The sequence below is a fragment of the Panthera leo genome, chromosome D3 (genome assembly GCF_018350215.1).
Source record: "Panthera leo isolate Ple1 chromosome D3, P.leo_Ple1_pat1.1, whole genome shotgun sequence".
In the NCBI taxonomy this organism is placed as follows: domain Eukaryota; kingdom Metazoa; phylum Chordata; class Mammalia; order Carnivora; family Felidae; genus Panthera; species Panthera leo.
In genome coordinates this window covers 16533440-16560782 of record NC_056690.1, presented here as the reverse complement: position 1 = coordinate 16560782, position 27343 = coordinate 16533440, and the positions used below count along the sequence as shown (strand labels likewise).

At 42.0% G+C, this 27343-nt stretch overlaps 1 protein-coding gene and 1 pseudogene across 1 annotated transcript in view; one reads left to right on the top strand and one right to left on the bottom strand.

The window, feature by feature from the left end:
* The window catches only part of RNF10 (ring finger protein 10), a 34003-nt gene extending 9055 nt beyond the window's left edge, over positions 1-24948 (bottom strand). The window contains exons 1-9 of the mRNA XM_042909653.1: positions 24787-24948; positions 13422-13618; positions 7998-8197; positions 6963-7053; positions 5531-5715; positions 5315-5451; positions 2087-2247; positions 717-842; positions 199-460 (exon numbers count right to left, since the gene is read on the bottom strand). Coding sequence (XP_042765587.1) covers positions 199-460; positions 717-842; positions 2087-2247; positions 5315-5451; positions 5531-5715; positions 6963-7053; positions 7998-8197; positions 13422-13618; positions 24787-24943 — 1516 coding nt within the window. The 5' untranslated portion in view covers positions 24944-24948. The remainder of the gene's footprint in view (positions 1-198; positions 461-716; positions 843-2086; positions 2248-5314; positions 5452-5530; positions 5716-6962; positions 7054-7997; positions 8198-13421; positions 13619-24786) is intronic.
* Positions 24949-26352: 1404 nt separating this feature from the next.
* LOC122203951 lies at positions 26353-26954 on the top strand (annotated as a pseudogene).
* Positions 26955-27343: the final 389 nt, after the last annotated feature.

The window sequence follows — 27343 nt, the reverse complement described above, 5'->3', positions numbered from 1 at the left end:
TCTCTCACACAACAGTCGTGGCCAGTCCTCAAGACAGGGCCCCCCGTACAGCTAGGCCTGCCTCTCCCTCCCCGAGGCCAAAGGCAAAACAGACCCAAGCACCCACATCTAGCAGCAATACCTCCTCCTGCTAAGAGGCCAGGCCACCTTGCTGAAACATCTCCATGGCAACCCAGCCCTCCTCTCAGGAACCCTCACCTTGGTAAAAGTAGTAACAAGGAGAGCCACTCAGGTGTGTGAAGCCTGGCTTGGTGATGGGTTCCTGCTGGCTGGACTCAGTACAAATGGTCCCCTCTCCAAGACTGTCATCTGCTAACTCTGAGTCATCACAGGCTTCAGGCTCCGGTTCAGACACTGCTTCCTCTTCCTCTACCAGAGGGAGAGCAAGAGGACGAGGAGAACCCAGAGAACAAACTTCGGTGGTCTCTTCATCAAAAGCAGACAGATAGTCTAACACACCCTGTTGGGACAAATTCTATGTCAACAGAAAGTACATGTGGCAAAGGTAGACACATGAACCAAGTTCTCTGGAAGGTTTTCTTAGCTGTCACATTCATGGATTTAACATCCCTAGGTAAAGAACTAATAAGCACACGGGAAATACTCATAGTCCCCCCTCCTCTCCCATGGAGAGGCGATTTCACAACATCACCTACCAACTCAACAGCAGCCTTGAGGAACGGCAGCCATTTAGTCTGTAACGGGGTCACACTCACCTTCCTGGGTTGAAAAACGGACTCCTTCGCCAAGGGAGCCATCAGCACCAGTTGTTCCAGAGCAGGCACAACACTAAGGACCTCCCCTCTGCTTTCAGCCAATCCTGACAGAGCCTCTTCCCGAGTCTAAACCACCAGAGAGAAGACCAGAGAAAGCTAAGTTTCTAGAAACACACTTAGTTTGTAGGGCAAGGGCTTACAATGGCCTTTCTCAACAGGAGCAAAAGTTAAAAGGCAACAAGACCCAATAGGAAAAGTACTTAAAATCCTCAATCCTTCAAGGAAACAGGGAGCAAAAAGCACCTGACACCCAAATGGGATGGTATTCTACTTACAATCTGACAGTGACAATACTACACAAAAGTTTCCTGAACAAAAAATCCAAGAACACAGAACTAGTCCTCTAGTTTTTACAAGCTACTCTTAAAGAAAGAGACCCAGTGCGGGAGGCAGGGGTTTGGCCAACTGCCATCTCAACCTGGACAGCTCTACTTCTATACAGCTCGTCTTCTCTGAAATGCACTTGAACGAATGCTCTGCATTTAATTAAAAACAAAATACACAGGACCTACTAAAGGAAGACTCAGAAGTCAGAAAGACAGGAATTCAAATACCAGCTTCATCTCATATTAGTTATTATGTCCTCAAGCAAATTACCTAACCCATGACTCCATTTCCTCATCCGTGAAAGGGGATAGTTCACACCGGGATATGCAGCTCATGTGACATAAATGTAAGTACAGTACCTTAACACAGGACCTGTCACATGCCAATTACTCAAGATACAAGGGCTTTCACTGTTCTAACACAGATCAGTGATTCTCAAAATATGGTCTGAGGATGAGCATTAGAATCAGTCTGGAACTCATTATAACACAAATTATTAAGCCTACGGAGCCCATATTTGACTGAATTCACATCTCAGGGTGGAGGCCAATGCCCTGATTCTGATGCCTGGTAAGGATACACAGCACAGGAAATTCTCTATTTGGGTAATTTTTCCTGCTTCAAAATCCTCAGCAGGTATTACTAGGGCCTGCTGGATAGGCCATAACACTCTCTTCAAAATGCGCCTCAAATAAAACATCTCTAAAAATAAATCCAAGTGTTTCCTTAGGAAAAAAACCTACTTTGCTTAACTAAGAACATAGCTAACCTAAGACTAAGAGACTCCAGTGACTCAACTAGTTATAAGACGATTTTAATTTGTTCCTTTCAGCTCCAGAGAGTGCTTTAAAAACCACTAGGTCAACCATTCCCTCACATCACCAACGGCCAGAGCAAACTGGCTATTTTAGCCATTAACTATGCGTTATCTTAAATTCAGGACCAAGATAACTTATCCCCACCATCCTGTCCTGTCATCCTACCTTGAGCTCCTGGATAGCTGCCTCAATAAAGCAGGACTCGGGAGTGTGCTTCTCCTCTGCCAGCTGCTGCTCCAAAGCTATTTTCTCTTCCTGAACTACCCGGTGCAGCACCTGCTCCTTAGAGGCCAGCAGCAACTTGGAGTACTGGCTGTGCTGTTCATCTACAAGAAAGCCAGCAAGATCACAAAAATGCAACAGTCGGAGCTTTGCAACCTTGTGGCTACACAGGAATTTACACAGCTTTTATCCCCCAAAGTGAAGATGGAGTAATCAGGCTAATTTTCTAAAAATAATTTAGCAATGACCTTAAATAAAAGGTTTATAACTCTGACCCCATAACACAAGGAATCCAAGAAAACCAAAGACGCACTAAAAATGTTTTAGCCAAACTACTGATTACCCTATCGTCTGTAATACCAAAAAATGCTACATCAACCAGTTAAGTCCAATAATAAAGAAACGGTTAATGACATGATGGCATATTCATTAAAGAGAATTTTGCAGACATTAAAAATGGTTTTCTGGGGCACGTGGCTGACTCAGTTGGAAGAGCATGCGACTCTTGATCTCGGGGTTGTGAGTTCGAGCCCCATGATGGGTGTAGAGATATTTGAAATAAAACAAAACAAAACAGGGGTGCCTGGCTGGCTCAGTCTGTTAGGCATCTGACTTCAGCTCAGGTCATGATCTCGTGGTTCGTGGGTTTAAGCCCCACATCAGGCTCTGTTCTGACGCCTCTGAGCCTGAAGCCTGCTTTGGATTCTGTGTCTCCCTCTCTCTGTCCCTCCCCAACTCACACTCTGTCTCTCTCAAAAATGAATATTAAAAAGAAAAAAAAAAGTTTATTTAATGGGGCACCTGGGTGGCTCAGTTGGTTAAGCGTCCGACTTTGGCTCAGATCACGATCTCACAATTCTTGGGTTCGAGCCCCACGTCGGGCTCTGTGCTGACAGCTCAGAGCCTGGAGCCTGCTTCAGATTCTGTGTTTCCCTCTCTCTCTGCCCCTCCCCAACTTGTGCTCTCTCTCAAAAATAAATAAACTAAAAAAAACTTTTTAATAAAAAAATTTTAAAGATAAAAAAATAAGCTTTAAAAATTTTTAAATAAAAATGGTTTTGTGAGATGACATTTAGTGACATGTAGAAATACCTACATTACATGAATATAAAGCAGACACCAAAACTAAAAAATTTAATCCCAATCTTGCAAAAATACACATGAATAGGAAAATAATCTACAACTTTGGGATATCTCTGAGTAAAAGGACCATGGATGATTTGTTTCCTTTACTTCCCTCCCCCATATTTTCTGTACTTTTTAAAAACTTTAGGACAATGTTAACTTTTGGGAAACTCTTGAAATGCCCTGTTTTCCCACCCTCCGATCCTAGTATCTGCCCAGAGATAACCATTTACAAATTGTGATACGTATTTGCCAAATCTTTTTCTATACATTTATAAATCCATAATCACTTAAGAAAACAAAGGTTTTTCCATAAATGATAAACTTTAAGTTGTTCTGTGTTTTTCATCCAACCTGTATTAAATTCTTTCAAAACATTAATACAGAGGGGTGCCTGGGTGGCTCAGTTGGTTGAGTGTCTGATTTCGGCTCAGGTCATGATCTCACGGTTCCTTGGGTTCAAGCCCCGTGTCAGACCCTGTGCTGACATGTCAGAGCCTGGAGCCTGCTTCGGATTCTGTGTTTCCCTCTCTCTCTCTCTGCCCCTCCCCCATTCATGCTCTTTCAAAAATAAATAAATGTTAAAAAAAAATTTTTTTTGTATGTTAATACAGAGATCCTATTTTTACCTTCTGTATTGTGTTCCACAGCATAACAAACACTGAGTGAGTTCCTTATGGAACGTTTATTTAGCTTATTGACAGCTTCTATTACATTGTAACAAAAATTCCTTATACGTATTCCTTGGTGCATATAATTTCTTTATATTAAGTACAAAAGCTGGACCAAAGGTTGTGCATATTTTAAATACTACCAAATTGCACCCCCCCAAAAGCTGTATTGACTTACATTGCCACCCTGTATACAGTACTCATTTTCCTACACCTGCCAAAAACCTAGTGCTTCTAATGTCTTTTTTTTTCTTCTTTTTTTTTTGCGTCAATCTGATAGGGATTTTGATTTGCATAACTCTTAGCAAAGTTAAACCTAATTCTTGGGAAGTTATTCTAGTATCCTTTTCTGGGAAATACTTTCATATGCTTAGCCCATTCTTCTACTGGACTGTTAATATAACTTATAGAACACCTGTATATTCCAGACATTAATCTTTAGTATTAAATGTGTAAATCTTCCCCTAGTTAATCACCTACTGACTTTAAGGAATCTTGTCAGATTTCATTCTTATAAAATCAAGTATATCTGTCTTTTCTTTTCTAGGATCTACGGTTTCAGCCTGGTTCAAAAACCCATCCCTATCTGAGGATTTACAGAGATACTATCCTATATGTTCTCTTAAGAGTTTTAGATTTTTTAAAGTTTAGGGGCGCCTAGATGGCTCAGCCAGTTAAGTGTCTGACTCTTGACTTCGGCTCAGGTCATGATCTCATGGTTTGAGATTGAGCCCAGCATCGCACTCTGTGCTGACAGCACACAGCAGGCTTGGGAGTCTCTCCCTCCCTCTCTGTGTGTCTTCTACTAGACTACTGAGTTTCTTTTTTTTTTTTTTTTTTTTTAAATTTTTTTTTTTTTTTCAACGTTTTTTATTTATTTTTGGGACAGAGAGAGACAGAGCATGAACGGGGGAGGGGCAGAGAGAAAGGGAGACACAGAATCGGAAACAGGCTCCAGGCTCCGAGCCATCAGCCCAGAGCCTGACGCGGGGCTCGAACTCACGGACCGCGAGATCGTGACCTGGCTGAAGTCGGACGCTTAACCGACTGCGCCACCCAGGCGCCCCTAGACTACTGAGTTTCTTGACAACAAGTGGCCAGTCTGGCTGACTGTGGAATCCTCAAGGCTGGGCACAATGCCAGGCACTATTTCAACAAAATTAAAAATTAAAAAATACATAACTAAACCACACCTGAAACCAAGAGTTAAACCACTCTCTGTAAACTCCCCTCTAACCTACTAAAATCCTAAAACTGACCTGCAAATGATAGAAATGGCTTGCCCAAAGGCTCAAATTTTGATAGTAGATAGATATATTTGATAGCCTTAAAAGATGTACCCAAGATTATTACCCCCTAAATTAACAGAACTCACCTCCTAGATGAATAGGATGGTCTACATTCATCCATTTGGATTTGGGCAAGGCCAACAACACCCCTTTCTCCCTCTTCATCAGCTGCATTGTAATAGTGTCACCAACAACATACTGACGTGACTCGGTGGCAACAACACTGTAACATGGACATTTAGATGTAAAAGAGCAAGAAGTTAGCAGACTGGGGTCTAACCTAGTAAATGTCTCCTTCTCACCTCTTGAGATCCTTCTTATGCACAGAACTGTAACAGATGGGACATTTACTCCAGGTCTTCTCACTCAGTGAAAGGTAGTGCAGAATGCATGCCCAGCAGAAGATGTGTCCACAACGGGTTATCTTGGCTGCAGTAGGTGGATATAGGCATATTGGGCAAGATGGCACTTCATGGCTACAAATGCGCTGCAACAAAAGGGCACCACGAGTTACACTGCTTTCAAAGTGACATGGGATTGTCAAAGTTAAAGCCTCTCCTCTCCCACCCCCATCCCTGAACATCTCTACTCAACACATCTTCACAGAATTGTTCAAAATGCAAGTATATAATAACACTTTAAGTAAATCGTTAAGGAAATCACAATAATGGTTTAATAACTACATAACAAGTACTTTAGAGGTTCCACAAAGGAAAAAGGAACAGAAATCAATATATAATCCCACTTATAAAAAGAAACTTTATACGTACACGTACACAAAGGCTTATAAAAGGTCGAAAAGTAATGTACCAATAATTTCCAATAAGAAGTCTATCAGACCTACACTTTATATGCATCTCTATTTTTTTTTTAACCAATAAATATAGAACTTAGGTTTCATAGGCCTTGTCATTCTCTGATGTTTTTATCAATTTTCATAGTTAATGAGTAGCCAGGCTTGGAGACCTAGCACTTTGAAAAGTATTGTATGGGGTGCCTGGGTGGCTCAGTCAGTTAAACATCCAACTCTTGATTTATGCTCAGGTCACGGTCTCACAGTCGTGGGATCGAGCTCCATGTCAGGCCCACTGACATGATCAAGCTCCCTTTGGGCTTCATGCCAGGCACAGAGCCTGCTTAGGATTCTCTCTCTCCCTCTGCCCCACCCCAACTCAGGCTCACTTGTGCTCTCAAAAAAAAAAAAAAAAAAATTTACATCCCTATAACCTAAGAGCAGCAAAGGAATACCCAGAACTCATTACTTCAACAGAAAACAAACTGCAGCAGTGGCTTAGAGAGTAGTGTACCTGGTGGCTCACTCATGTGCCACAAGACTGAGGCCTAATTTGATATTGATTACTACAAATGGCTACCGATGAAGCCATGTTCATGCAATGAGCCCACCCTAGGTCAGGAAGGTAACCAGAGTGCCTCATGTATTTCTCTGGTTATTTCTTCCCAGGAGAAAGGAGGCGGTAGATAGAACCGCTTTGATGAGATAGAACCTTTGATGAGAGCCCTCCAACTCCCCAATCCTGCAGGCTAGTGCTAATTAGCACAAAATGAACTCCAGGAGAAACCAGGACTCATCTCTGGGGGACTTATCTCTACAGTGAGGCCATGCAGAAAAAAGGTATCAACAGTGATACCAGCCAACAGCTGCTGTGTCACCATGGTTCCTTTCCTTAGTTCTCTCTCCCACTAACAGTTTATAAGCTTAGCCGAGCTACTCACCACTTGTTCCACAAAGTCCCAGTTGACTAAGGTATCAGGATCAGCAAAATGAACTGTGTAGTCTTGGTCTTCAGACACCACAAATTGGCAGCTGGAAACAGGGAAGAGGACAGGGAAAAGGCAGACTCTCAAAAGCCACCAACAAGCCCTCAGCAGAAACTCATTACTCCTTCACTTAGAAATCAAATACAGGCCATTAGCAGCCATGGTTTGTGAAGCACTGAACTAGGACTTCAGCCTCAGTTCTGAGCCCCAGCTCTGGAGGGAATCCAAAGACTTGCCAAGTAGGAGTCTAAATCCATGAACTCTGTTTCTTCTGCTTCCAAGCCTAGCCAAGGCCCTGCAGGCCTCCCCTGAGCTAAAATTAACCCAGACTGCAGCTCTATCAATCAGCAGGAAGCCAGATTTCCTCCCTCCCTCTGAGAAACCATGGCACACAGCTAGTCTTCAAGGCAGCAGAAAGACTGTTCTCGCTCAGTCATTTGATTACGAATTTATATAAAGTACTAACCAGTTACTTCAGTCTAGATCCAAGGTCAAATCTTACATTGTAACTAATGACACACAAAAGGAAATAAAAGGGAATCAGTATTTGAGCAAACGTATGCCATGCCAAACACTCCAACCCATCATCCAATTCTCCTTTAAGTAATCCTCCTCCTTTATAGGGAGAAGATGAATCTCACCGTGGCTAAATAAATTACCCAAGATCAAAGGTCAAAATAAATTCAAATGTGGGTCCAATTCCAAAACAAATACTTTTACTATCTCATTATGACACTAAAGCATTATTTAATTTTAGCATTAATCAATGTATTTATTTAAGCATTATATTCTTTTAAGCACCAAGAACATCCACTTGAAAAGCTGGTTTTCGACACCTGCACTGCCCCCCAAAAAGAGAGAGGAGGAAAAGAACCAGATCAACTCCCTTTCTGCCTCTCTCCCATAGCAGTTTAAAAGAAGCTTCTTCTCAGCACCAAGAACCACCCAGAGGCTCAACTGCACTTTCCTCCCAAGAGTAGACATACTCACTTGGCCTGTAAAAAGAGTTCCTTGTTAAAAGGCTTATGCCCCCATTTGTTCCTCTTTCCCCAGCTGCCATGTCCACTGCCTTCAAAGTGACCCGCCTGGCCACGGGGTTCAAAAGTGAAATTCAACAAGTGGTTCAGATTGATCTTCTTCGGACCAGAGAACTGGGCAGGGCTAAACTCTGCCCGTTGAGCCTCTGCTACCTAGAGAGAATAAGAATGAATCAGAGTATTTCAGAATAGAATGACACTGATTGATAGCAGAAACCAGCACAACCCTCCTTCTACATGGTTTAAAATATTAACTAAACGAAACACAGCTTAAAGTAAACAATCTTCCTAGGAAAGGGGAATACAAAAGTCTACCTAAGATCTGGATGGGAATAGAAAGGGGGACAAGAGCCTTTAACATATAATTAAACTGTTTAGCCTGCCCCGCTAAATGGCAATTAACTATTTATTAAATGACTAAACCCAACATGAAGTCGTCTAGCTACTGGGAAGCACAATGATTTACTTACTGGATTAATTTTTTGACAATCCCATAGGACTCCTAGACCTTCACTCTTGTTAGCTACTTGTTCTCTGGTTTGTTTCTGGCAAAAACAAGTCTGTGGAACTATACTCTGGAGGCGGCTTGCAAGCAGCTGCTAACTGCCACGGGCTTCAGAATCCTGCCAGAGACCTCCCGTCTAAGACACACACTGCTATTCATTGTTAATTAAAACTGACAGAATTAGAACATGTAGGCAGACTACCTCTGTGTCCAGAAATAAACCCAATCAGCAGAGGAGAAATACCACTGCACATAAAGATGGAAAAAATCACGTTGGGGCTTTTTAACATTTCCAAATTGAAGTGGAAAGTACTTATAAGTCAGCCAGTGCATTTTCTAATCCCAATTTATAATTTAATGTCATAAGCACTTTGCCATGTGAGTCATATTAACACATAGTCACTTTAAATGGCTATATACCATTACGCCATACAGGTATACTATAATGCCCTTGTGTCAGACACAGACTGTTAGTAGCTTGTCCACTGTAATAAAATAATGTTATGATAAACACATTTTGGGATAGATCTTTGTGCACAAATATTTGGTCACCTATCATTGTTTCTTTTGAATGTATAGTAGGAATTACTGGGTCAAAGGAAATACAAATTTAAGGCTTTTGCTGCTTAGTCATATTTAGAAATTAGTAAGCAGCACCCGCACAGACATCATAAAGAAGCTAAAGAGTACAAAAAGGGATATGGTGAAAGATACATTCCATCCCAGAGACAACAAATATGACTTGCGATACCCTATGCATATAGACCACAGCATATGACCCTTATGATTAAATACAGTGGCAAAACATACAATTAAACAATTTCCTTTCATTTCAACAATAGATCCTGGGAGACAACCCCCCCACACACTGTTCATGTAACTCACCACAGGAAGCTCACCACTTCCAGGTCATCCCTTGCCTCTTATCCCCTGGAAAATCATCTCCATGGGACTGCTGTCCTCTCATCAGTCTTCCACTCCCAATGCCCCCAAATTAGATAAGAGCTTGTGCTCACTCAACAAAATCCTCCACATCCTCAACTTTCTATTGTCCCACTATTATCCTAGCTGCCACTACCACTCTCTCTGATACTGCCCATCACAACTCCTGATTATCCTTCCAACACTGACCTCTCATTTCCTTGACCCCCCCCTCTCTCCTCCAATTAGCTTGTCCTCTACTTCAGGAATCCAATCCCCATAGACATACCATCTGGAGCTGTGCCATCCTTTACAGCAACCACTACTAGCCAAATGTGGCCAATGCCACATCATGAAATACCATTTTAGCTATATTGGGTAAAAACATTAAAATTAATTTCACCATTTTCCTTTTTGAATGTGGCAACTAGAAATTTTTTTTTTTTTTTTTTTTTTTTTAACATTTATTCACTCCTGAAAGAGAGAGACAGAGTGCGAATGGGGAAGGGGCAGAGAGAGAGGGAGACACAGAATCCGACGCAGGCTCCAGGCTCCAAGCTGCAAGCACGGAGCCCGATGCGGGGCTCGAACTCACGGACCACAAGATCGTGACCTGAGCCGAAGTCAGCTGCTTAACCAACTGAGCCACCCAGGCGCCCCTAGAAAATTTTAAATTATACATGTGGCCTGCATTTCTACTGGACAGCACTGCTCTATAATCTAGACCATAAGGGTAACAACCACACATCTCCCACCATCATAATTTTGAGCACCCAACATTCAAGCAGCAACTCCCTCCTTTCCCAGCTTGTTCCCTTCAGTCCTGATTCCAACAATTCTTTACCCCTACTGGGATCTCCAAATCAGTGATCCAACCCATCTCTTCCATTTTCTTTCCTTACTTGACCTAAAGCCTATGGTCCACAACCCCTTTCTTTCTCTCTGTCATCTGTACTCACCTAGCAGAACCTTCCCCTAATTAATCTGACTCTCTATGTATTTCCACACCAGCACCAGACAGTTACACACAAGAACACAACCACACCACACTGACCAGTCTCACTGAAGCAGCCCTACCACAACCCTGTTACCTTTCTGTACCCACTTAACTCCCAGTCACCCAGACAATGCCATTCTGCAAGGCTTCCAAGGCTCCCCTCTCAGCTCACCTTCCATATTTCACAGAGACAATAAGAACAATCAGAAGAGAATTCCTATGTCCTCCTACCAGTACTCTGCCTTCTTCTGGTTACTGAGGATGAACTGGCAAAGCTCCTATTTAAGCCAACTCCTCCACTTGTACAGTAGGATCACAACTCCTCAAGGACTCAAGGACACTGTTACAGTAATTCTCGCCCTGTCCTCTGCATGTCTGCCCCCTAACAAGACAATCCCATTAGCAGAGATATGCTGTATTTTTCTTTTGAATCTCTTTAACTTTAAAATCTCTTGACTTCAGGGGCACCTGGGTGGCTCACTTGGTTGGGCTTCCGACTTTGGCTCAGGTCATGATCTTGTGGCTTATGAGTTCGAGCCCCGTGTCGGGCTCTGTGCTGACAGCTCAGAGCCTGTGGCCTGCCTCAGATTCTGTGTCTCCCTATCACTCTGTCCTAACCCACTCCCATTCTGTCTTAAAAAAAAAAAAAAAAAAAAAATCCTCGACTTCACATTCCCTCAAGCTACTGCCTCACCTCTCCACTCCCCTTTACAGCAAAGTCCCTAAAAAGTACTGTCTGAACTTGATGTTTCTTCCTCCCATCCTTCCATTCTCTGAAGCTATGCCTATCCAGTTTTTGTCCTCACCACTCCATCAAAGCAGCTCAAAGCCAACAGCCTATATTCACATGATCAAATCTACTAGTCCACTTTCAGTCTTAATCTTCTGTAGCCTATCAGTAGAGGGCAAAACTGGCCACTTTCTCCAAATGGCTTTCAGTTCTCTTCCTCCCTTTTTGCTGGTGCCTCATGATCCTGACTCAGACCTCAGTCCTTGAATCTATTCCCTTTCTGCAGGACTTACTTAGTTCCATAGCTGCCAACACCAAATGTATGCAGATGGCTCTCTAGCCTGGGTCTCCTCCTTGAACTCCAGATTCCATTAACTGTCTATCTCTTAGAGATCCAGTAGGCATCTCCACACAAATAGCATATTTCCAAAATGAAGTTCTTTATCTCAACTCTCCTTCCCTCCCCACCACCCCCAAACTTTCTACTTCTCTTGAAATCTTCCCCACTTCAGCATACAGTACCTGAACTGAGCTCCCACTGAAGACATTTTTTTTCAAAGTCATTCATTTCTCTGCTCAGACCCCACAACTAACATATTAAACAATCCTGTTGGCTCTATCTTCAAACATCACCCCAATGTGTAGCATCTCACCACTATCGCTGTTTCAAAGCTTCCATCACTCTCACCAGAAATATCTTAACAGCCTCCTAACTAGCCTCCTGGTTCCACTCTCTCCTTTAAAACTCCCAACTCAGATTATAGAACTTCCCTTCTTAAACCCCCAATAGCTTCCCATCTCGCTCAACAAAATCCAAAATCCCACAAGGCCCAACACGATCTGACCCTTCTTGTCTATTCTTTGGCTTCATTCTCTACTCCTCCACTCATGGTAGCCTACATGTTTGACCTCAAACAAACCAAAAGTATTACCACCTCTGGTTCCTTGCACTTGTGCACTTGTTATTCCTTCTCGCCAAGACATCCTCCTCAAAACTGTATGGTGTGCTCCCTTGCTTCGTTCAGAACTCTACTCCGAATTCACTTCCTCAGAGTAAGTAGCCTTCCTTCGTCACCCTCCAAAACTGTACTCTTTGTTACTCTCTATCCCTTTAATTCTCTCAATCTACTTTTTGTTAATTCAATAAGCACTTACCTTTGGATTTATTATACAATCGACACCTGAACAATACAGGCATTAGCAGCATTGATCCCTGGCGCAACTGAAAATACACGTATAACTTTTGACTCCCCAAAACACTTAACTGCTTAATAACCTGTTGACTGGAAGCCTCACCAATAACAGTTAACACATATTTTATGTTATATATATTACAAAGTATATTTTTACAATAAAGCTGGAGAAAAGAAAATGTTATTTAAGACAAAAAAAAAAACACATTTATGACACTGTATTTATATTAAGAAAAAAAAGTCCACATAAGTGGCCCAATGCAGTTCAAACCTGTATTGTTCAAGGGCCAACTGTGTAATGGTCTATTTTCTCCGTAAACTAAAATATAAGTTACAATGTTCTACTCAGTATTGTATGCCAAACTCCCATGTGGTATTTGATGCACAGGAGAGGACAAAATTTTTGGTGAATGAATTCTTCCATGAGTACATTAAATCTGCTTTATTTTGTAATAGTTACATAGTATGGAACATTCAAACAGGAGGATAATTCATCTAACCAATGCCTTGCTAATTTAGGTCGTTTCCTAGATTCTGCAACTACAAACAATGCAACAGTGAACTCCTTTGTACAGAAGTCTTTATGTACTCCCAAAAGGATATCTAAGAAACTCCTAAAATCAGAGTACCTAGGACTAAGGATATAGCATCTTACAATTTGCTATAGATACTACAGAGCAAATGTCATTAAAGTCATTGTATTACTTAAATATTCAAGAGGCACCTCTAATTCAAGAGTGATAATAAAAGGTACCATCTATAGTATCTAGGGTACATTTATAGTATCTTGCTATAATTTCTCACAACCCATGATGATGATGTCTTCTTCCTCCAAAGAAATTTTCACAACTTTCAAGAGAAGAAAGGAGGCAAAGTTCCAAACCTAGTTAATCCTCAACTACTCAAGACTGCTTTGGTTATTTACTTTCACCTCTTTCTCCCCTCCTCCCCAACTACTGATAAACTGGGAGGCAGGGGAATCAGAGTTCATGTTTCTTGTGTTCTAGAAAGGACATTCCTAAATTCCATACCTCATCGCGTCTTCCACCATTAAAAGAAGAGCTAAAGACTTTGCTGCTGCCGCCGCCCCTCTGTGGAGGCATCTTGTTAAAAGTTTTGCTTTTCTGTGAATTGGAGCGACGGGACTGGTTGCTAAAATTTTCATTTTTGGGATAGGAAGGTTCACGTTTGCGATTAAAACGCTTGGATCCACTTGAGTTCTTTCCATCTGAAAGCAAGAAATGTAAAGAATTAGTTAAGAAATGACCCAGAGAAGTGCCTGGGTGGCTCAGTCAGTCAGTTGAGCATCCGACTCAGCTCAGGTCATGATTTCACAATTTGTGAAACCAAGCTCCACATCGGGCTCTGTGCTAACAGGGTGGAGCCTGCTTGGGATTCCCTCTCCCCCTCCCCCCCTCTCGAAGGAAGGAAGGAAGGAAGGAAGGAAGGAAGGAAGGAAGGAAGGAAGGAAACATAGGGGATCCTGGGTGGCTCAGTCAGAAGAGCATGTGACTCTTGATCTCAGGATCCTAAGTTCAAGCTACACATCGAGCTCAACGTGGGGCTCAAACCCACAAACCGCGAGATCATGACCTGAGTGGAAACTGGCTGCTTAACTTACTGAGGCAACCAGGTGTCCCTTACTTTTGTTTTTTAAATGATGAAGCCTAAACAGTCCCTCCTTCAGGAGGGATACAAATGCAGGTCAAACCACCCAAATAGTTCACAGTATCTCTCTTTTTTGCGCAACTTAACCACTGCTCTTATAAAAGTCCATTTAGATGAAGTGATAGAAAAGGGAACAGCCTGGGGCTAGCTCTGTCTGTACAGCATGCAACTCTTGATCTGGGGGTCATGATTTTGAGCCCTACTTGGGTGTTGAGCCTACTTAAATTTTTTTTAAAAAAGAACAGCCTATCTGTATTAGGGGAAAATATTTCATCTGAAAGTAGGATAGAAGATATTACTCTCCGGGCGCATGGGTGGCTCAGTTACGTGCCGACTCTCGGTTTCAGCTCAGGTAACTATCTCATGATTTCATGAATTCAAGCCCCCACACTGGGCTCTGTGCTGACAGTATGGAGCCTGCTTGTGATTCTCTCTCTCCCCCTCCCCTGCTGACGCTGTCTCTGACTCTCTCAAAAAACTAAATAAACTTGGGGCGCCTGGGTGGCGCAGTCGGTTAAGCGTCCGACTTCAGCCAGGTCACGATCTCACGGTCTGTGAGTTCGAGCCCCGCGTCGGGCTCTGGGCTGATGGCTCAGAGCCTGGAGCCTGTTTCCGATTCTGTGTCTCCCTCTCTCTCTGTCCCTCCCCCATTCATGCTCTGTCTCTCTCTGTCCCAAAAATAAAATAAACGTTGAAAAAAAAAAAAAAAAAAAAAAAATTTAAAAAACTAAATAAACTTAAAGAAATTAAAAAAAAAAATTCTCCTTAAATTACTATAACACAGCTAGATTCTATAGTGCAACGCCTAGGCCTTAGCAGATATATTCAAGAAGCATAACAGCAAAGCAGTATTTACATATGTTCTAGAGGTCAAACTGAGAAGCCATTAAATTGACAAAAGAAGTTGAGCTCTAAGAGCATATTAGATCAGCATAAATTATGTCCTTTTAAAAAATATTTCTTGCTTTTTTTCCTCCAGTTGTAAGAACGTATGTTCGATGTTGAAATTTGGAAGAATAGGGGCGCCTGGGTGGCTCAGTTGGTTAAGCGGCCGACTTCGGCTCAGGTCATGATCTCGCGGTCTGTGAATTCGAGCCCCGCGTCGGGCTCTGTGCTGACAGCTCAGAACCTGGAGCCTGTTTCAGATTCTGTGTCTCCCTCTCTCTGACCCTCCCCCGTTCATGCTCTGTCTCTCTCTGTCTCAAAAATAAATAAAGGTTAAAAAAAAATTTTTTTTTTTAAAATGAAATTTGGAAGAATAAATTTGCCACTAGGCATAGAATACCAACTTATAAACAGTGCATAATTTCCTTTTACTCTCTATTTTTGTATACTTGCCACGTCTCCCACAAAATGACAGACACACAGGATATACTATCTTCTATTACTCCATGAGCATTTTCACACATTTCTACCTCTAGTCTTCAAAAGCATGATTAATGGCTGCACTGTCTATCATATACTTACAGTATAACATAACCAATCTCCACTGCTGTACATTTAGGTGGTTTCTAGTTTTTTGCTAGTTAGCCTCTTTATACAGACACCTGTATGATGTCAAATTCTCATTGTGAAATCAGCAGGTTAAGTATGATCAGCATTACCTTTTACACATCCTCAAGGTGCTTTCTAGAACCATTATACCTATTCATTTATATTCTAACAACACTGTAACAGAGAACATCTAGGTCACTGCAATGTTGACAAAATAGAGTTGAATACACTTTATTAAACTGAAGGGTCAAAATTATTTGTTTTAAATTTGACTTTCTCTGGTGAGTACCAACAAATACTTTCCCAGTCTGCTAACCATTTGTATTTTGTGTAAAGAGCGCTTGTTTGTACTCTTTGCCCCATTTTTTTCTATTCGGGTGCTGAACTACATAGATTATTTTGTCCCAAGTTGAACAAAGATTCCTGACCAGACACATCTAACATGTGCCAAAGTTTACTGGCTTAAAAAAAAAAAAAAATGGTAAAGTGAAACCTATCTGAGAACCATATACACCTAAATAACTAAAGGTCCCCAAATTAGTCTTTGGACAAAAAAAAAAAACTACTTTATCTTTCTTGTCCCTTTGCCCATTCCATGTTGTCTTTTTTTTTTTTCCTCAGAATAAAATTTATTTAAAAAAGATTTCCATCCTGTTTTAGATTTGTCTATTCACTCCATGTTGTTTTATTTCAATATGGAAATTTGACCAAATTAAGTCTGCATACTAATTTAATGGCTTTAATTTAAGCAGAAACTTAGAATGAAAGTTGGGGGACTTTTTTTTTTTTTTTTTTTTTTTTTTAATTTTTTTTCAACGTTTTTTATTTATTTTTGGGACAGAGAGAGACAGAGCATGAACGGGGGAGGGGCAGAGAGAGAGGGAGACACAGAATCGGAAACAGGCTCCAGGCTCCGAGCCATCAGCCCAGAGCCTGACGCGGGGCTCGAACTCACGGGCCGCGAGATCGTGACCTGGCTGCAGTCGGACGCTTAACCGACTGCGCCACCCAGGCGCCCCGAAAGTTGGGGGACTTTTAATGAAGAAACTGATTAGGCTTACTTTAAGAGGGTGATAGTTTACAAAGCCAAGATGATTCTACCATGAGCCTCAGAAACTACAAAGTTTCCCCACCCAAATATAGCTTAATCCTGCATGTTAAAAATATATAACTCAGGGCGCCTGGGTGGCTCAGTCGGTTGGGCATCCGACTTCGGCTCAGGTCATGATCTCACATTCTGTGAGTTCGAGCCCCACATCGGGCTCTGTGCTGACAGCTCAGATTCTTCGGATTCTGTGTCTCCCTCTCTCTCTGCCCCTCTCCTGCTTGTGCTGTCTCTCTGTCTCTCTCTCAAAAATAAACACTAAAAACAATTTAAAAAATAAATTAAAAAATACACACATAAATAAAAATATATAATTCACAGAAAAATAAAGAGAGAGACAAACCAAGAAACAGACTCTTAACTATAAAGAACAAACTCACAGCTACCAGAGGGGAGGTGGGTGAGGAGATGGGTGAAAGAAGTGAAGGATTAAAGAGTACATTTATCATGATGAGCACTAAGTAATGTACAGAATTGTTGAATCACTATATTGTACACCTGAAACTACTATAACACTGTATGTTAACTATATGGAATTAAAATTAAAAACTTAATTAAAAAAAAATTTTTGAGGGGCACCTGGCTGGCTCACTCAGTACAGCATGCGAGTCCTGTTCTCAGGGTCATGAGTTTCAGTCCCATGTTGGGTGTGGAGCCTACTAAAAAAAAAAAACAAAAAAACTTCTATGTGAGAATTGTTTTTAAAACTTTTTAACATTTCCATTATTAGGTTTCATAACCTAATGAAAATATTTTTTATTTTAATTTTTTTTTTTTTTTTTAATATTTGTTTTTGAGAGAGAGCAGGCAAGCCAGAGAGCAGAGAGAGGGGAGGACAGAGAATCCCAAGCAGGTTCCACGTTGACAGCAGAGAGCCTGATGCAGGGCTCAAACTCATGAACCTGAGATCATGACCTGAGCTGAAGTCTTGACACTCAACCGACTGAGCCACCCAGGTGACCTGGAAATAAATTTTATGAAACACTGGATATCACATCTGTTACTACGTCACAAAAAGGTCCATAATGTCCCCCCAGATATGTAAAAAAGGTCATTTATTAAGCTTTCTTTATATCAGATATCTTTCAATGAGCACTGACCATCACAAAGCGTATTAGTACAACTGTTATTCTCAATAAAATTCATAAAACACACATACATAAACAAAACTCATAGAAACATGTCTGGAAAGGCAACACAGCAGTCTGTTAATGACCATTAATTAACTTTGGGAAATGGAGCTTCATTTTTACCTAATCGAGTGGTTCTCAATCCTGCCAGTTTGAATACCTCAACTGAGCTTTTAAGGGATTCCTATGCTCAGGCCTCACCCTCTAAGATTCTGACTTTTAAGTATACAAAAAGTTCTGTACACTTATTGTCTGGGTAATTTTAAAAAGTATTAAATGCCAGGGCGCCTGGGTGGCTCACTAAGTTGAGTGTCAACTTCGGCTCAGGTCATGATCTCACAGTTCGTGGGTTAGAGCCCCGCATCAAGCTCTGGGCTGACCAGCTTGCTCAGAGCCTGGAGCCTGCTTCAGATTCTGTCTCTCTCTGCCCCTCCTTCTCTCTCTGCCCCTCTCCTGCTCACACTTTGTCTCACTCTTTCTCAAAAATAATAAATGTAAAAAAAAATTTTTTTTAAACTATTAAGTGCCTAGAAAAAATTATTTTTTGGTAAGATGACTAGCTTATTTTATAGGAAGCTAAATAAATCCAAGGTGGTGTGTATCCTCAAAGAAAAAAAGAAAACGTGAGCTAACAAATCAAAGTCCAAATTTTGAAAGCAACCACTTCACCATGATTTGTCACCACCATGGGATAAATGAGAGGTATGCCATCCTCTCCAAAACTGACCAAACCACAATCCAGGAGGCGAGCTAATAAGTCACGTGAGATGGCAGCAATGCAAACAGAGAACAGATGGTCAGAGAAACACTGCAAAGCTAGGTTTATTCCTCCCAGTTACCTTTAAATCCCAGTTAGGGAAAGTGACCGGAGTTTAATCTGAAACTAGAATTTAAGAACTATACTTTTACCTACTAATCCAGTTAGCAACAGCTATTGTCAAACACAGCATCTCTGGTAACAGAAAGTGAAGCTTCAGATCTCTTAGAAATTTTTTCTTACCTATGGAGTTAGTTGATAATAAGATTTCAAATAAACAGAAAATTCAGACGGATAGAGTCCAAGCTAACTTTACCATGAGAACAAATGAGGAGGCTTTATGAAAACAGGCATAAATGGAGAACACATTTTCCCCAAACCTCATTACCTAAGACTGTTTCAGATGATACTGCATTTGACTCTAATACTTTCAAGACAAGCACCTAATAGATTCCACAGATTTAGGTAGAGCCAGATTCTACACTTCAACGGCTCAAGAAAGTAAGCTGGCCCTCAGCAGGTGCAGTTTTCATTTCTTCATTTATTACCACACACACAAGGAAACAGTTTCATCATGCTTACAGAAATGCTCTCTGATGGACAGTGAACTACCCATTTCTAAAACAGATTACAACAACCGACCACATATGGATCTACAATTTTAGTTATTAAAATCAACCCCCTCGGGGCACCTGGGTGGCTCAGTCGGTTGGGCGTCTGACTTCGGCTCAGGTCATGATCTCACATTCTGTGGGTTCGAGCCCCATGTCAGGCTCTGTGCTGACAGCTCAGAGCCTGGAGCCTACTTCGGATTCTGTGTCTCCTTCTCTTTCTGCCTCTCCCCTGCTCATGCTCTGTCTCTCTCTCTGTCTCTCAAAAATATATAAACATTAAAAAAAAATTTTTTTTTGTTTTAAATACAAAAAAAAATTTAAAAAAAATTTTTTTAACGTTTATTTATTTTTGAAGGAGAACAGAGCATGAGCGGGGGAGGGGCAGAGAGAGAGGGAGGCACAGAATCCGAAGGAAGCTCCAGGCTCTGAGCTATCAACACAGAGCCCGAAACGGGGCTCGAACCCACAGACCATGAGATCATGACCTGAGCCGAAGTCGGACGCTCAACCGACTGAGCCACCCAGGTGCCCCCCCCCAAAATTTTTTTTTAAATCAACTCCCTCATCTTGTCTTCCACTTGCCTAATGGTATGAAGTTACAGAATTTAAAGTGAGAGGCTGGCTCTTATCTCTAGACCCAGGCAACAGGCAACTAAAGATTGAAAGTACAGACAGGCCTGTGACTGAGAGATAAAATTCAGAGTACTGTTTTGGGGATGGCTTGTAGATAACTTGCCAGCATACACATGTGAATAACATGGGGGTGGAATCTGTCCTCCTTTCTCTAAAAGGAGACAGCAATAAGATGATCTGCTTCAGATTTTAAAAAGCAGACAAAAAAAGTCAAGTTCCTAGGAGAAACATTCTCGGTTTCAAGTTTTAGTTTCCAAGTGGTGGTTCTTAATCCTGGCTGCACAAAAAAAAATCACTGGCAGAGACTTTTAAAACTATGGATGCCAGGGCCCAAGAACCCAACCCAGATCGAAAGAATCAGAAAGAATCCTTAAGGAAGAGCTCCATACATCTCCATTTTTAAAAAAGATCCTCAGGAGGGGCACTTAGGTGGCTCAGTCAGTTAAGCATCTGACTCCATCTCAGCTCAGGTCTTGATCTCAGGGTCATGAGTTCAAGCCTGGCATTGGGCTCCACACTGGGAGTGGAGCCTACTTAAAAAAAAAAAAAAAAAAAAAAAAAAAAAGATTCCTCAGGAGATTCTAATGCACAGCCAGAGCTGAGAACAACTGCCCGAGAACTACTGTCAAGATACATTCCAAAATGGACAAGACCACTAGTTACATGGCTCAAATCCAGAACTCAGGATCCCAGAGTCAACAAGAGACTTGAAAACTTACTCCAGTGTCTCAGTTCTTCCACATTTCCCTAACAGAAAGGTCTCTACGAAATAACAGTAATATATCTCAATGTCTTCCCTCCATTACCAAATTAAAGACCATAAATTTTCCACTTCAATAATCTGGCATCATCAACATTTCTAGCTCTAGTTCTAACAGGTGGCACAACCTAGGTCAGAATACCAACCAGGAAGTTTCTGCTGCTGATTCATGCTGTAATCACAAGCAAGTTTGCTTACCCATCATTCAGAGTGGTTGACAAGCACCTCTGGAGGGGCAACATATGGCCTTACTATAAAAACAACTGACAACAAATTGAATTCAGCTGAAATTAGTAATTCTGAGTGAAAGGAAGAAGGAAGTGGTATCAAGAATGACACGTGCCAAGTTACCTGTCTGCTAAGTTAATTTATACAAAGCGTAACTTATAAATATTGCCTAGGACTTCTTTTTTTTTTAACGTTTTTTTTTTTTTTTTTTTGAGACAAAGAGAGACAGAGCATGAACGGGGGAGGGTCAGAGAGAGGGAGACACAGAATCGGAAACAGGCTCCAGGCTCTGAGCTCTCAGCACAGAGCCCGACGCGGGGCTCGAACTCGCAGACCCCGAGATCATGACCTGAGCCGAAGTCAGCCGCCCAACCGACTGAGCCACCCAGGTGCCCCTTGCCTAGGACTTCTTAAGAATTCACTTGAACCAATCACTCTAACCCCTTTAAAGCCTGGGTTTTCTTGTCTGTGAAATCGGGCTTATCTCTAGGGTGCCTCATTGGGTCATGAAGATTAAGAAAAAACTGTAAAATGCCTACCACAGTGGTTGGCACAAAGCTGCCATTATTATTTGGAAGCCTATTATTAATAAATCTAAATCATTCCTGTCAAAGAGCCCCCACCAGACTCCCAACAAAGCCATATAAACCAAGGACTCCAGCTAACAGGCCCGGAAATTCTTGCAACTTCTCTAAGTGGTTTTTATTAAAGGCTTCAAGTCACCTCAATTTTCAAAGCCATCGAAACCTCCAGGTCCATTTACAGCCCAGAAGCATTCTTCAAGGCAGATTACCACTAGTAACCTGGCTCCTGGTACCGGAATAAGAGGAAGTGTGTCAGGACAGCGCTTCATATCACCAACCTCAAAATAACTGCTTCATAATACCTGACCTTCCCTTAACCTCCATGGTAGTACCATCCCCCACCCAGAGGAATGGGGCAAGACCTTGGTTCTGGGCCAGGGTCCATTGTTTGTCCATAAACAGCCTACTCTCTTGCCTCTTTTTACTTTCTTTGCTCTTTCTAAATGACTTTCCCTAAACCCAAACACACCTTTCTCCTCTGGATTATATTCTGGGCTATTCACTGTAAATGTTCTTAGAACTGCATCTTAGCCCTACTGGAACAAAGCTAGAGGAAAATATCCAAGGAAGGGAATGTTATGTGAATGTCTGAAGCAATTAGCCAAGGCAAAGGAACTGCGGTATGCCACTCTGGCCAAAAAGATCAATTAAATCCCAGGAGCCAAATTCACCTATTTCCTGTGTGCATGAAGAGGAAACTTAAGCCAACTGCAGGAACAAAGACTCAAGTATATTAAACATGTAGATAGGAAGCAAATGACCATTTATGACATGCACTTTAGAGAATAGAACAGATTTTTTCATATGTGAGGTAACGTGAGAGGAAAGGGAAATTAAGTATTTAAAATCTGAGCAACCCTTGTTCTTGTTACTTTCACAAAAGAAAGTTGTCTTTTCACCTTACCCTCCATTTCCTTTCTTCAACTCAGTCCTTTCAACAACTTCCAGCAAAATCAAGTATGAAGTATTGAGTCAGCTTTTGAAATACTACAGAAACCTTTTATGGAATTATGCTGAATTTGAGTCCACTGTTTTGCTAGAACAACGATCTAGAATCACTATATAAGAGATCCTGAATGATATCTGTCATGGCAGCATTGATCTTTGCTGTAATGTTAAGGTAGCATATGCTAACCCTCAGTTCAACCTTAAAAGCCAATATCCAGAGTTTCCTAAACTATTTTCAATCTCTACCCACTCTGCCTTTGATTTGTTCTTAAATTCATGCCGTGGATTATGGCTAATGAACTTTTTATTTAGCTACAAACCTATCCTTCCTTTTCGCTAAGGAAACATACATAGCAGTAGCCAGAATGGTAGACACTGGCAATGGCAAGCTTTCTAACAAACATATTAAAAACTACTGTTACCAGAGGCACCCTGTGTATTTTACAAAACCTAGCAAAAATCCTTTATAAGAGCTTTTATTTCCTTCCTCAGAAGCTTTCAATTAAGAAGGTAAACAAATGCTTTTAAGAGTATTTTATAGTATTTAACTGTTTAAAAAAATCACTTTAGTCAGAATGAACCCAACAATAAGTCTTCTTATTCTATACAAGTCTATCTGAAACCTTAACACTGATAAATATTTTCTTGGTCAAATTACAACAGAATTCTATATCATCCTGTTGGATAATCAGAGTTAGTTCTACTAATCAACACTCAAAGGACAAAATGAGTAAATGCCTTAAATACCTCAGTTTCCTTGTTTGGACTGTCACCAACTTTCACTACTGCCTCATTACAGAATAAACTGAAGGCATTTATTGCAACAGACTCATGATTGCATGTTAGTGGCTTAAACAGGAGCCCCAGAAAAACTACTTGAGAATTCAGATAGCTAGAAAATCACAATCTTTAATTTTACAACTGGGAATTGAGTGCAAAAGTAAAGTTCTTTATCAACTACATTGAGAACTATTCAGACTACACTAAACCAGTAGTTCCAACACTAGCCAAGAGGCCTGGCTACCCTCTCTCTCTAGAGGGATCTGTGATAAAGCTACACATGTACAAAACCCCAAAATTAATCTACATAATACTGCCTGAAAGTCCACACTAATCCCTGCTTAGGTATTTAAAGCATTCGTTTATTATCGAGACACCTGGCCTCCACCTGGAATTCTATAAGCAATTTCTAGAAGTCCTCAGCATACCAGGTAAACAAGTTTGCTCTATCCAGTAGATCAGCTCTGAACTCAAGTCAGCCTTACAGTTTTTTAATCTTAAAAAGTTTTAAACTGGAACTCTACATCTGGGAGTCCAAATGTTCCCCTGTCTGCCACATATCCCCAGTCCCACCGAAAACATCTTCCTATTACTGCTAATAACATTATAGCATGAAATAGCAGAGACTAGTACACGGGCTTTGAAGTAACATGGAGAACATTCCACTCGACTCTGCCAACTCCTAAACTCTTGCTTCTCGGCTTTTTCCTTCTTTAGAGATGAACAATTCCACTTTGCTGGACAGGTTAATAACTGGAGTATGGATAAGAGATGTACAAACCTAAGCCAGTACCTGGCACATGGTGAGCCCTCAATAAATGGTAACTATTATCATGATGGTCATAATTTAATAATGAGAGGCAGGACTACAAAAATGACAAAATCTTCCCTGTAAAAGGACACACTCTAGTGTTAGCACTAGAGTGTTAGCACTCCACTAACACAAGGAAATAGGCATGATGTGTGTTTGGTGCATAATAGCTGTCAGATACTCTTCCAAGCTCTTAGCTCATTTGTTTTCTGAGATAATTTACTTAATTCTGATTATCTCCACCTTTACAAAAAAGGAAATTCAGACGCTCAAGGTCTGGCAAATCTAAAAAAACTGAATCACAGCTACTGCTCGTAACCACAACTCCGCGCTGAACAAAACCATTCAAGGATGACTCCTCTTCAACAGAGGGATGGATTTTGGGCCAGGTTATTAAACATGAAATTTGAGTTTCAAAAGTCCTTGGGCCCCACCCTCCCCTGTTTAAACTTGAACACTATCCAATGCTAATTCAACATTAAAGGGTAAAACAACTTAGTGGTTTAGGAGTGTGGACTGGTGAGTCAGACAAAGCAGGTCTTAAGTAAGGCCTGCTGTGAGGCACATACTAGCTGGGTGACCTTACCTTTTGTGAACCTCAGTTTCCTCATCCGCAAAATGGGGATAAAAGTAGCACTTAGTTCACCAATCTCTTCCGAGTAGTAAAGCAAGGATAATGCAAGGATTCACATAAACCACTCTGTACAGTACTCTTAGTGTTAATTTTTAAATAATGGGAGCTATAGAAAACGGGAGTAAGGGAAGAACGACAGTGGCAAGCGGAGCTGTACCTGGGTGACCCAGACACCAGAGCGAGGATCCTCCCCAGCCTTCGGGACAGTCACCCCCGCCCCCCGCCCACCGCCCTGGGAGCCCGCCCTTACCACTCTTGGGTTTAGACTCTCCGGCCGGCCCCGCCGAGGCGGAGCGGGGCGGCTGTTGCCCTTTGCTGCTGCCCGAAGAGGCGGAGGAGCTGCTGGAGCCGCTGTTCTTGTCCATGTCGGAAGCGGTGGCGGCGGCGTTGGGGGAGCTCTGCGGCATCAACGGGGGCCTCGGCGGCGGCGGCGGTCGGAGTGGAGCGGGCGCGGCGGGGACCCAGGCTCATGGCGTTCGGGGCCGGCGGGGGTCGGCGGCGGCAGCGGTTCTCGGCCTTCATGGCGACATTTTTCCCTGTTTCCTTCCTCGGCTTCTCAAACTGGAAAGAGAAGCAGCGGGCGGGGCTGTCGAGCCCGGCGGCAGCGGCGGCGGTGACAGAGAAGGAGGAGGCCGGGGCTCGGAGGTCCGGGCCGGGCCTGGCGGGGCGGAGGCTACGGGGGAAGGGGAGTCGAGGGAAGGTGTGCGAGCCCCGCCGGCCGGCCGGACACGCTCTCCCGCCGCGGGGCAGGGGAGAGGGCTGGCTGTCTTGGTGTCGGGGACCGGTGTCTCCGACACAGCGACCGACACTCGCCTCTGGGCCGAGGCCGAGGTGCTCCGGGAATGGCGACGAGTCGCCAAACAGCATCTCGAAGAACCCGGATGGACTATATATATAATGGCGATGTGGGAGTGAAGCCCTCTGGGAAATGTAGTTTTCTGTCTACATCCGGGACCAGTGATTCCACCCCCTCCCCCCTCCCCTCCGCCCCCCCCCCCCGAAAAGATGATGGGACTTGTAGTTCAGGTTTTAGCTTTAGAACGCTAAGAATGTGTATAATAATATGCACTACTAATAACGAATCCAAACATTGGAATACCTGTGAAATCCTTTTATTTACTCATTATTTAATTTGTAGTTCTTATTCTAGTATTAATATCAATTTATTCATGGTCCTTATCTTACCTAATAATAATAGTAATGACAAAACCTTACATGTAATATCATTTTACAACACTTCATACAAAATTTCATTTCATTGTTAACAAGTCATTTATTAATATAAGTCATTGTTAATATTACATTTCATTGTTAATAACACGAGTGCTTGTCATTAACAGGCATTGCACTGTGGGTTATATGAATCATCACACTTAATCCTCACATTAACGCAAATATAAAGACAAGGAAACTGGCTTAAAAAGCTTCCATCGATTACCCACGATCACACGGCTAACAAATGATGTTCTCAAAACTACCTATGAGATAAGCGGTTCTCTATTTCACAGATATGGACACTGCGACTTAGAAAATCTTGTCACATCCATCTGTACTTTGGAAAATTATAAATGATTCCTTCCAACCATAGCAGTGAGATTCGAAGGATCACATACAAACATCATTAAAGAGATGAACAAATAATTTTTCAGAATAACCTCAACTAGTTAGAAACCTATTATACGCCCGGCACTGTGCTGAGCACAAGGAATGCCAAAATATATTCATATTGAGGTCTTTAATAATTCACAGTTTCCTAAGTGAATTAAGCAAATAAGAAACTACAGTGGCTAGGCCAGTGCTCATCAAGGGCAAGGCCATGTTCAGTTCGCACCCAAATATCATGAAGCCGAATGGCTATGGATGAGTCCAGCACCTTCGAGGCTCTGTTTGAGCTGCAGATGAACACGTGTTCAAGGCCCAGCTAAGGGAGCCAAATGTAACAACAGCCAAGAAAACTTAAGTTAGTGGTGGTCAGAAAGCTATTATAATCTTTGTTTGCATTCCTCAACTTAAATCTTTCCAGAAAATCCAAGTCCAGCTAGTAAGTACACTGGAGAAAAAGTTCAGTGGGAAGTACGATATCTTTATTGCCCAGAGTTGCCTGAGCCAACTCAAAAAAAGCTGTACAAAAAATAAGCAAGCGTTCCACACTCTGGCAGCTGTGCACGATGCAATCCTGGAGAGCTTAGTCTTCCCAAGTAAAATTGTGCACAAGAGAGTCCACGTGAAACTGGATGGCAGCCAGCTCATAAAGGTTCATTTGGATAAAGCATAGCAGAACAATGTGGAACACAAAGGTGAAACTTTTCCTGTGTATAACAAGCTCACTGGCAAGGATGTTAATTTTGAATTCCCCGAGTTTCACTTGTAAACAAAACTAACTGAAAAACATATCATTCACAGAAAGCAAGCAAGCCAGCCAGCCAGCAAACTACAATGGAAAATGGTAGTAAGAGCTATAATAGGGGCACCTGAGTGGCTCAGTGGGTTAAGCGTCTGACTTTGGCTTAGGTCATGATCTCATGGTTTGTGAGCCCCGCATCATCAGGCTAACAGTGCCTGCCTGGGATTCTCTCTCTCCCTCTCTCTGCCCCTCCCCAAATTGCACATGCACACATGCACATGCTCTCTCTCTAAATAAATAAATAAACTGAAGAAAAAAAAACCCTCTAATTCCTTTAAAAAAGAAAAGAGCTATAGTAAAGTTAATACAAAATGCTGACTGTAGCAAAGGCTCCAAGGAGAGAAGTACAAAGAGGTGAGGGCAGGTAGAAGAAGGCTTCCCAGAGAGGTGTCACTTGAGCTGA